Here is a 12101-nt window from a genome sequence, read left to right as displayed (position 1 = left end):
ACCCTTGACAGTAAAAGGTACACCACAGTACAGCATGACTACCCAACTTGAGCCTAGTAAAACTCAACTATGTTAGGCTCAAGTTGGGTCATTCTGGGTTAACTCAGAACTTTTCTAGAGTGCACTAACCATATTTTACCTTGTCTAGATTGCTGTGCTTTGGAATCCTAGATTAGTCTCATTACAACTAAAATACACACAACATGCACCAGCATCATACAAGAAAAAGCTCCTTTGCCAAACAACTAATACGACTTATAAATGCATTTACAGAAAGGAAGAGGAACATCAAAATGTTTCGGGACAAATCTGAAATTACTAATGTATCTATGTAAAAGTGAACATATTATGAGCTTGAAATTAAATTTAAAATAACTTCCCCATGGCCTTACATTTAAGTGTTGCAATCTCAGCACCAAACCAAATGCACAGAGGAGAAATATACCCTGAACGTGGAACAAGATTCTCAGATAACAAGACTATAAGATATAGAAGCAGAATTGGGCCATTTGGCCCATCGAGTCTGCTCCACCATTTCATTATTGCTGATCCATTCCCACCTCAGCCCCAATCTCCTGTCTTCTCCCCATATCCCATTGTGCCCTAACCAATCAAGAATCTATCAACTTTGCCTTAAACCTACGTAGATTTGGCAATGAATTCCACAGATTCACCACTCGCTGGCTAAAGAAATTCCTCATCTCTGTTCTAAAGGGATACCCCTCTATTATGAGGCTGTGTCCTCCAGTCTTAGACTCCCCCACCACAGGAAACATTGTCTCCACATCCACTCTATCGAGGCCTCTCAACATTCGATAGGTTTCAGTCAGGACAGGCCCAGAGCCATCGAACGCTCCTCATATGATAGGCCTTTCAATCCCAGAATAATTTTCATGAACCAAGGGGCCCAAAACTATTCACACTACTCCAGGTAAGACCTCACCAGTGCTTTATAAAGTCTCAACATTACATCCTTGCTTTTATATTCTAGTCCTCTTGAAAGGAATGCTGAAATTACATTCATCTTCCCCACCACCGACTGAATCAGCAAATTAACCTTGAGGAAATCCTGCATGAGAACTCCTAAGTGCCTTTGATTATTTAATTTTCTGAAAATTGAGAAAATAAGTCTATGCTTTCTTCTACCAGAGTGCATGACCATAACCTTCCCAACACTATTCTATCTGCCACTTCTTTGCCCATTCTCCTAATCTGTCCAAGTCCTTCTATAGCCTCTCCACTTCCTCAAAACTACCTGCCCCTCCACCTATCTTTGCATCATCGGCCAACTTGGCCACAAATCCATTAATTCCATCATCCAAATCATTGACATACACATGAAAAGGAAGTGGTCCCAACACAGACCCCTGTGGAATTACTAGTCACTAGCAGCCAACCAGAAAAGGCTCCCTTTATTCCTACTCTTTGTCTCCTGCCAATCAGCCAATGCTTGATCCATGCCAGTATCTTTCGTGTAATACCATGGGATCTTAACTTGTTCAGCATCCTCATGTGTGGCACCTTGTCAAGGACCTTCCGAAATCTAAGGACACAACATCCACTGATTTTTCCTTGCTTAACCTGCCTGTTATTTTTCCTAAGAATTCCAACAGATTAGTCAGACAAGATTTTCCACTTAAGGAAACCATGCCAACTTTGGCCTATTTTATCATGTGCCTTCAAGTACCCTGAAATCACATCCTTAACAATCAACTCCAACATCTTCCCAACCACTGAGGTCATACAAATTAGTCTATATTTTCTTCTGCCTCTTCCTTCTTGAAGAGTGGAGTAACATTTACTTGTATACAACTCCCATCAGAGTCTTTTTACCTTTGCAATTTCTTAGCTCTACCCACAATGATTCTACACTTTCCAATCCTATGTCACCTCTTTCTAATAATTTGATCTTATTTTTTAAAACCAATAGAGCCACCCACCCCTCTGCCTACCTGCTTGTCCTTTTGATACAATGTATATTCTTGGACGTTAAACCCCCAGCTATAATCTTCTTTCAGCCACAATTCAGAGAAGATCATAACGTTATACATTCCAATCAGCAACAATGCTACAAATCAATAGCTAACTTTGCAAATAGGCACTCAGTGGCAAACTCGATTTTTCTTAATCATCTTGTGAAATGCAAATCCCATTTTCAAATGAATTTCATTTTACAGTGAAAATAAAATTATTTCCTATATAAAAGGATACGGAACCACATTACAACCAGGTATTCGACCATTAATGAATTCAGCAGCGACTTCAGCTTTTGGCCTTCCTACGTCTTTTGGTCTGTTAAACAAAGATAAAGTAGTTAGGATATTAACATTATTATTTTTGTAACACACAAATCTTTATACATCTGCTAATTGAATGATATTTAAGTTCAAAACTGAAGAAATCAAACTCAAATCTCATTATTTTAAAAGATTAGCATAATGCACACACCTAAAGCATTTTATTCTGAAAAATAAAAGCTCATAGTGCAGAAGGTAACATATCAGCATGGAGAAGAGAATGAATAAAACAAGCAGAGAATAGATAAAATTGTGTCTTCATCAGGATGACATCAACTTTTTAAAAATTCAGACAGTGGAATCTGAGTGCTGGGTTTGTGCAAAAGGGAAGATAAGTATTATTTTACCAAGTTCATTTTAAGTTATTAGGGAATGCGTTTTGGGAGGTCCAATAAGAGTTGAGCATGCAGTGAATGGTAGGTCTTAGGGAGCACTGAGGAATACAGTGACCTTGGCATACAAGCTGATAGATCCCTAAAGGTGGTGGCAAAACTTGATAAAGTAGCAAATGGGTTTTCGTGAAATAAAATACAAGGGTATATAGAACCTAGAACAATCCAGCACAGGAACAGACCCTTCAGCTCACAATGTTATGCCAAACCAAGTAAATTAGATATCAAATAGCCAACTAACCTCTTCTGCTTACACAATGTCCACATCCTTCAATTTTTCTCATATTGTTCATCTAACCGTGTCTAAAAAATATGGAGGCCTTGGTACATTATAAAACCTAGCTCAGGTCACTACCAAAATATTTTTGTGTATAATTTTTGTCATCACAATATAGGAATCGTGTTTGCTTTGGAGCAGAGGAGATTTCCCAAAATGCTTGGATAGAGTGATTCAGGAATTGGAAGCGAATGAACTGAATGGATGCGCTTTCCTTGGAACTGAGAAGGTTGAGGGGAAGACCTGATAGTGGGATACAAATTTGAAGGACATAGATAAGGTGGATAATGAATTACTTTGCCACATAACAGATGTCAAATAATTAGTAGGCTTAGGTTTAAAGTGAGTAGGAGGGAATCTGAAAGGCGGGGGGGGGGAGAAAGAGGAAGAGGGTGTTGCGATATGGAATGCACTGTCTGAGGTGGTGGTGGAATCAGATCCTCATCATAGGCGGCTTCAGACCAAATGCTGGTAAATGAGATTAGTTTAGATTGGTAATTAATGGTGAGCATGGACATGATGGGTTAAGGGGAATGTTTCTTTGCATCTAACTTCAGTGCAGGCACCAAAAGTATGGCTATAGAATTTGCTGATGACAGAAAAACAGACAGGAAAGGAAGCTGATAGATAAAGTGGGCGGGCAAAAGAGGGGGAAGTGTAAAACAATGAGAAACTGAAAATGTTGATTTTGTTTAAAAAAAAAATCAAAATTTAAGCATCGTTTAAATGAGAGATTGCAGCATTTTTCCCTTGTGCATGATTTATAAAAGCCCATTTTACATATACAGCATGTTCTTGTGAAAGCTAACAAAGCATTATTTGTAGCTGGGGGTAATGGAGCACAAAAGCAGAAGAAATAAATTATCTGCTGGAAAACCACAGTATGTCAAGCTATATTGCAGGAGGAAAGTAACAGTTGGCATTTCAAGCCAAAACCTTACATTAGGAGCACGTAAAGCACAAAAGCATAAGGATGTGATTTAGTTACATGGGGACTGTGGAACCAAATTTGGAGTATAGGAACAATAATAGCTTCCTTATTTAAGGAAGGATGTTAATGCATTTGAAGTAGCTTACGTTTATTACGGGTGTCTTTAGAGGAAAAGAATGAACCAGCTACTGGATTTTAGAAGAACAAGAGGGTACTTGACTGAAACAAAAAGTTCCTGACAAGTCTTTGGCAGAATGAATGTGGAAATATTTCCTATTGTGCTGAAAGCTAGGGGCTGATGTTTACAAATAAAGGGTCACCCATTTAAAGTGTAGATTAAGCCAGTATCTTTTTCTCTCCAAGGAGCGCGAGTCTTTAGAAGAGTGGTGGTAGCAGAATCTTTGAATATTTTAAAATAGAGCAGAAAGGTAAGTGACAGAGCAGTGAAGCACAGGAAAAGGCCCTTCAGCCCATGCTTACACTGACGGGATGCTAATTGAAACTGCACATCCCTGCACTTAATCAATGACTCTCCATTCCCTGTCTGTTCCTATGTCTTAGTAAGTGCCACTGTCATATTTGCTTCCTCCACATTGTTAGTAGTTCAATGCTAACCATCATCTATACAAAAGAATTGCCTTGCAAATCACCTCTAAACTTTCTCTTTCATCTTAAACCCAAGCCCTCCAGTATTTCATATTTCCACCCCAGGAAAATAACCCCATCAATATCAACCCTATCGATGCCTCTCATACTTTTACATCAGTGGCATCTCAGCCTCCAGAAAAAAAAAATAATACAAGTTTGTCTAACCTCTCCTTATAACTAATACTCAATAATCCAGGCAACACCTTAGTGCACCTCTTCCATACCCTCTCCAAAGTCCTCATGTCCTCTTTGTAATGCAGTGACTATAACAGCACACACTACTTTAAATGTGGTCTTACCAAAATGTTATAGTTGCAACATGACATCCTGACTTTTATACTTAGTGGGCCCCCACCTATGAAGACACGTTTGCCTTCTTTACCCTCTATCTACATGTACATCACTTTTAGGGAGTTATGGACTTGCACCCCAGCATCCTTGTACATCAGTGAGAAGAGCCCTGACAGTTGCTGTGCACCTTCCTCTTACATTTGACCTCCGAAGTACAACACATCACGCCGTCTAAATTAAACTGCACATAACACTTCTCTGCCCAATTTACAACTGGCCTACATACTACTGAATCATCTGACTGTCCCAAATCTCTTGCCTTTACAAATCTGTGTAGATGCTATCTCAAAATAATCACCTCCAATGATTTTCCTACCACATCGCAAGCATGGTACAAAATTAAGGTTAAAAATCAGATCTGGCATGAACTTATTAAATAGCAGAGTGAGCTTGTGGGGTTTAGAGGCCTATACCTTCTCATTCTTCACGCAAGGTTATGTATGCATAAAACGAAAACATACACTTGTACTAGTTATGTTAACTGGCTTTCAAAAGAAACAAATGCAAATATTCACAGATGAAGCACTTTTTCATCCAAATTCCAATACTGTGACAGCAAAGCTTATGTAATTGCTCACCTAAATAAAAACTGTCTGTTCAGATTAGAAACATCTATTGTGTCCATATCAATGACATCAATTTGTCTGAAGCCCATTAGACCCTGCAGAAGGAACACATGGGTTTAGTGGTAACAAGCAAAAGATAATCCTTCAGATTAAAATGTTGACTTGTTCAGAAAAATATAGTTGCAAAGCACAAAAAACAAAGAACTGCTTCATTTATTCCAACACATTCTTCTTGAATATGATCTGCCATTTTTTGCAGAAATCAGTGAAATACATATTCAATGAACAGGTTAGAGGAAGGAACCTAACTCAACAATTCAAGGCTTCCACATACACCAAGCAAATTACATCTTTAATATCAACTGTGTACAACATTCCTTGGGACCAAGGTGCACAACATGGTACATATAACTCACACACATAATACAAAGTCATATTACCACCAGTAAATTAAGGTGCATTTATGACACAAGTTAAAAAGTAATCAGTATAATGCTGCTGCCACTTCATGTCTGATGCAATCTGGAAGGTGGCAGGGAGTTCAGTCATCTTACGGCCCAGGGGAAGAAACTGTTTCCCATTCCAACAGCTCTTGTCCTAATTCTACAGTTCCTCCAGCCTGATGGTAGGGGGGCCAAAGAGATTGTTGGATAGATGGGAGCAGTCCTAATAAATAACTAATGGGTGGAAGAGAGACCCCAATGATCCTCTTAGCAGTCCTTGCAATCCTTTGTAAGGACTTGCAGTCAGATGCCTTACAATTCCTGTACCAGATGGTGATGCAGCTGGTCAGGACACTCTCGATTGTACTCTTGTAAAAATTTGTTCAAATGGGGGGGGGGGGGGGATGGGAATGCCCGCTCCCATCCACTCTTCAAATTATAGAAACATTTTTCTATTAGAATTCAGATTCGGTTGTTGAAATTCCACAACAAAATGTCAATTCAACAGTCCTAAACCTAGGCACATAGCAATCAATGGACATGCACTGTACAAAGATTTTTTTAGCAAAATAATAAGAGGCTAAGATTTTTTTAAAAGATACAAATTCCATAATAAACAAAAGGTGAGATGATACTGGAACTGATTGGAATATGCTTAGTATTTAAGGATCCAGCTCCAAGAGTAGTTTTTAAACATTTGTGAACTGTTTTTCTTCAATGAAAAAATGTTTATGTAAAATGCAATTTAGTTGTATTTCCATGGGATGTAGTAACACTCATTTCCCATTCTAACTGACAAACTTGGGTCGTTTTCAGTATCAACTATATGCAGGCACACAGTGGATTCACCAAAGTTCTTCAGGACATAATTACAAATGTGATTCTGTAACAAGCCATTGTTTCTCTGCTCACCATAACAAACACTCGCTTTATTTCAGATATGCCTAACTGACCAAACTGAAATTACCAGCTGCATTTGAAATCATCTCTAGACTATTGGTCCAGGCTGACAAATTTCTAACACCACTCTCACAATTAGCCAACTATGCCTTACATTGCATCAGAAGGAAAACTTATGGGCTTATTTCAAATTACAAATTGCAATCTGATGATTTCATAACATAATATAAAATTACAACAAAATGAAATACATTACCAGATTTTTAAGGAGCTCACATCCCAAACCACCTGCACCAATAACAAGGACTTTGCAGGTCTCTAGCAGAAACTGGAGTGACTGAAATGAGAAATACCATAGTTCAGTCCACACCAGAAGGGAAAAAAAACCCCAGTTTACAGATTTATGATAAATATTTTGACTGGAAATTAAATCTACAATAAAGAAAACATACATCTTTAAAAGAACAATTTCAGTTTTCAGTCCACCCACCAACACCAGACAAAGAAACCAGCTTACATTAAATATTTTCTCTTCAGAATGCTGGATTATCCATATAAAGGAAGAGAATGATACAACTTTCACAACTGTTACATTATGCAAAATGAAATCCTGAATCTTTTGAATACAACTGCCACCTTTAAATATGGACAAATTGAGTATACTATATTTGATGTCAAAACAGAATAGTTAACATTTTGCAATCTGGATCATAAGAGTTAAAGCATCACCACCTGCAGGACACAGTCTAGGAATGATGTACATTATTAAAGCATAGTTCCTGAGCATCTAATTTTGGTATGGTAATGAAAAGATACCACAATCTCATTACAATAGTCTGGTCAAATTCCATATGTGCACACTTTTAAGACTGTGTAATGTCCAGCAAGGACCCTCTCAGTTAAATGATTTATAAAACCAAATGATGAGACCTTCATCCCCATCATCAGCATTAGATACAAAGCCTAATCCCATGTGCAAAAAAACAAAGGGCTAAGTTTAGCCCTTGTTTAACTACTAAAAATGTTAACTGCCAGCAAGGGAGGACAATTGCATTTTCCCTACATGCAAAACAAGCAAATCTCCATGGTCTGTGCATCCCTTCCAATAGAAAATAAGTTGTAATTAGGGTTTTAAAATTTGTTTGTAAAATATGTGGATGCAGTTGTAAAAACTGAAGATTTTTTTTTTGCCTCTAGATATTAGTAGTGAAAAGAGGTCAATACAAACAGCAGGTGGTAGAATGTATAAGAGGAGGGATAAAGGTGGCTTGTTTTTACAAAATGTTTTAGACTTATAAGCTAACATATCTGAAGGATCAGTGCATGTATCAATTTCTCAAAACATTGTGCAATGGAAGTTAAGATCAAGTATAGTCCAATGCAGAGGTTAAATGCTGAATACATAATGAACCAGAGATGATGTTACTTTGCATGTATAAACCTTTAAAATGAGATTTACAAATTTGTTCATTTATAAAAGGAAAAACATCAGTCTCAAAAATCCCAATGAGTAGATTAGTCAATGTGTTTCTCATTAATAGACAAGGAACCAAGAGAAAATTGAGGTTGAGGTTACTTAAAGCAAGCAGCAGCGAACATAGCTTGACAATTCACAGATAGTTTAATAGAGTTAAACAGTAGTAATTACAGAACACAAAGATATCACTTAGTTTAACTACTTTACAGTGGTGTTTATTCAAGAACATGAAGCACAATTTGACATTCCACTCCTCACCCATGGCCCATCTTCCAATATAATCATGGCTAATCTACATGAGCATAACTTTTTACAACTAATCCTTGAACACCCAAAAATTTATTTTTTTTGTCTTGAATATACTTTCACAGCCCTTTTTTTTATATTAAGGACACAATATGAGACAATAGACAATAGGTGCAGGAGTAGGCCATTCAGCCCTTCGAGCCAGCACCGCCATTCAGTGTGATCATAGCTGATCATCCACAATCAGTACCCTTTTCCTGCCTTCCCCCATATCCCTTCACTCCGCTATCTTTAAGAGCTCTATCTAACTTTTTTTGAAAGAATCCAGAGAATTGGCCTCCACTGCCTTCTGAGGTAGAGTATTCCACAGAACTACAACCCTCTGTGTGAAAAAGTTTTTCCTCAACTCCGTTCTAAATTGTCTACCCCTTATTCTTAAACTGTGGCCTCTGGTTGTGGACTACCCCAACATCAGGAACATGTTTCCTGCCTCCAGCGTGTCCAATCCCTTAATAATCTTATATGCTTCAACCAGGTCCCCTCTCATCCTTCTAAATTCCAGTGCATACAACCCCAGCCGCTCCAATCTTTCAACAAATGACAGTCCCGCCATCCCGGGAATTAACCTCGTGAACCTACTCTGCACTCCCTGAATAGCTAGAATGTCCTTCCTCAAATTTGGAGACCAAAACTGTACACAATATTCCAGGTGTGGTCTCACCAGGGCCCTGTACAACTGCAGAAAGACCTCTTTGCTCCTATACTCAACTCCCCTTGTTATGAAGGCCGGCATGCCATTAGCTTTCTTCACTGCCTGCTGTACCTGCATGCTTATTTTCAGTGAAATGAGATGAAGAAATTTCATTTCGATCAGAATCTCTGAAGCTTATTTTGAAAATGATTCGAAATTCTGGAAGACCAACAAAAGAAAACATCTTCCCTGCATCTACTGTCAAGTGCAAAATTCTTTTGGAACTTCTCATTCTTCGAAACATGAAAGCACACAAATCTAATTAGCTAATTTTAAAGAACAAATATTCTATTTGGAAACAGCCTTTACATACATCCTCGCCAGTTGACCTCAACAAATTGCACCCTTGATTATAGATTCATGTACTCACATTTATAAGGGAAAAATCTGACTCAAAAACTAAAACATAATGAAATAAGATTGTGCATATCAAAAGTGAATGAAAACTCACAAATGTTAATTTGAAATAACAATTATTTGATCAGAGTAGCCACCCTTTTATCAAACCATAAAAATACAGAACTAAAGTTAAAATTGACTTCAAACAATAACTTGTATGAATTAAAGCAAATGGACAGCATTTTAGCTGTTGAGCTTCAGGTTTCAAGTCAGAGGTAGCTCTCCATGTTTTGTTAGCTTCCTGAATTAGCTTTTGCATGAAACAGCTAATTACGACAGGATAGCAAGAACATGCAGCAAAACAAATAAGCAGAGCTGCAAGCCAGCAAGAAACTCTGATTTATAATAATGTTTTCTCACTTCAGTACTTGGTTCAAAGTCAGGATGTGTGAACGGGCCTGCACGCTCAAGGAACTTCTTCACATGATTCCAGCGACCTTCCCAGTCTCCAGTGTCCCCATACCCACCATCAACAGCCATTCTGCACAGAACACAATAAACAACTAGAAGTTCAGTTTTCACAACACAAAAATCAGATGAGAATTATTGAAAATATCCTTAAGATTAGATTTACAAACACAGATTAAAAGATATAATATCAAAGTTTAAAAAATTTAAGCAATCCCACACTTATTAAGCAGGGAGTCCAACTAAAGAAAATAGAGAGACGAAACTACAATATTAGTAATCAAACACTACAATATCTGTAACAGGGGAGGGAGGGTAAAACAAAGGACAAAGCAGAGGCTTGACCATATTAAGCAGCCAAAAACTGTATACATCAATAACCTAAAACACAGACAGGAAGTGTTGGAAATATTCAGCAGAACAGGTAGCACGTGAAGAGGAAGTGTTAACATTTCAGGTCAAATCTTTCATCAGAAACTGCCTGGCCTGCTGAGCATTTCTAGAGTTTTCCATTTTTATTTCAGACTAAATGATTCATATGCCTCTGGCATATCATACTCAGAACTAGAGATTCTTAATCAATAAATATATGGGATTGTCCCCCAGACCCCTTTTCAAAGTTTTATGGCAGTGCATTCATGAAGTCTCATACTTTCCCAACCAAGAAAGGTCAACTAGGGGTAAACAGAGATTCTGCAGATGCTGTAAATCCAGAGGAAAACACACAAAATGCTGGAGGAACTCAACAGGCCAGGCAGCATCTATGGAAATGAATAAACAGTTGCTGTTTCGAGTTGAGACCCTTCATCGGGACTGCAAGGTCACCAGGGCGAACTTTTTTTCTTTTGGGTGAGAATTACAGCTGTTGCACATTAGAGATAAAATTATAAGTGCATTTCAAGAAATATACTAAATTAATTTTAAAGCAAAACCAAATACAACTGTAAATTTTAAATCATGATAATTCTATTTGAGGCACAGTCTTTGAAATTCAGATTTGTTCTATTTAAATGTACACAATAACTGCTCTTGCAGAAATGGTACAAGTGGGAGGTTAGGTTGACAATTTACATCGTGCCAATAAATGCCAGGGTGATTTAACAATTCCAACATTTTACATTTAATTACAAATATATATAATTCCTGACTGATAGTCCATTTAGATCCTCATCTTAAAATTTTATTCCTCCAAGCAGTTACTCTCTCGAGTTTGGGATAAAATAAAAATGCAGGTTGCGGCCGGCCGGCTGGTGGGTTGATCCCGCTGCCTGTAGCTGCAGCTCACAGCGAGTTCCTGGCCCGGCCCGCAGCCTCACCTCACACAAGCAGAAACCAGGGCTGCTACATTCATTCAACACTAACTTGTCAGTGTGCTCTTCTACTTTCCTTCTTTTCTTCTCCCTAAAGAAAGAGAGAATAAAAGAAGGTTCAGACGTGCTCACCCAAGAGAAGAATGGGCAGAAGTCAACGTGAAAAAAAAGCCTAAAGCGGCTGCAGCTCACGCAGAGATACTCACGGCTCCGCTACATCCGCCATATTTTCCCTCCCCCCTCCCACAATCCACTAGGAAGGAAGGGCAAAGGCGGCCTCTTTTTAGCCAATCGGGTGCTCCCGGGGTGCACCGCGGCCGCTTGCGGGGTCCAGGCCGGAGAGAAGGGGGGTGGCGAGTTCTCCTGTGAAGGGAGACTCGGTTGTCAGGGGTAACAAACATCGGAACTTGTGGCCTTTGTTAACCTCCACACCTCCTACCAGCCTTTTCACCAAAGAATTCCATCTGTGGTATGGTTCTGGTTTGTGACACACCTGAGGGAAATGTAAGTCTCTCATAGTTTGTATACATCCAGATAAATCACTTCCTCAGCCTCATCTGTTTCAGTGAAAATAAACCCAATTCTGTTAATTCTTCTTTAATTAATCTATCTCTCAGTATTCCCATTGAGTATTATGCATGGTGCTGGAGGAACTCAGCTGGTCAGGCAGCATTAGTGAAGGGAAGTGGACAGTCCACTCTTTGC

The 12101-nt window shown here is 38.6% G+C and overlaps 1 protein-coding gene across 3 annotated transcripts in view; it reads right to left on the bottom strand.

The window, feature by feature from the left end:
* The window catches only part of uba3 (ubiquitin-like modifier activating enzyme 3), a 37929-nt gene extending 26299 nt beyond the window's left edge, over positions 1-11630 (bottom strand). Inside the window, exons 1-6 of one of the 3 annotated variants that reach the window (XM_063067937.1) lie at positions 11603-11630; positions 11449-11487; positions 10039-10159; positions 7062-7142; positions 5475-5557; positions 2212-2292 (exon numbers count right to left, since the gene is read on the bottom strand). In XM_063067937.1, the coding sequence (XP_062924007.1) occupies positions 2212-2292; positions 5475-5557; positions 7062-7142; positions 10039-10159; positions 11449-11487; positions 11603-11622 (425 nt within the window). In that variant the 5' untranslated portion in view covers positions 11623-11630. Of the gene's footprint in view, positions 1-2211; positions 2293-5474; positions 5558-7061; positions 7143-10038; positions 10160-11402; positions 11488-11602 lie in introns of all 3 variants that reach the window. The other 2 variants (XM_063067938.1, XM_063067939.1) reach the window with 2 other exon arrangements.
* Between the last annotated feature and the right edge of the window lie 471 nt (positions 11631-12101).

The sequence above is a fragment of the Mobula hypostoma genome, chromosome 15, assembly GCF_963921235.1.
Source record: "Mobula hypostoma chromosome 15, sMobHyp1.1, whole genome shotgun sequence".
Taxonomy (NCBI): domain Eukaryota; kingdom Metazoa; phylum Chordata; class Chondrichthyes; order Myliobatiformes; family Myliobatidae; genus Mobula; species Mobula hypostoma.
This window is presented reverse-complemented; position numbering and strand designations above follow the sequence as displayed.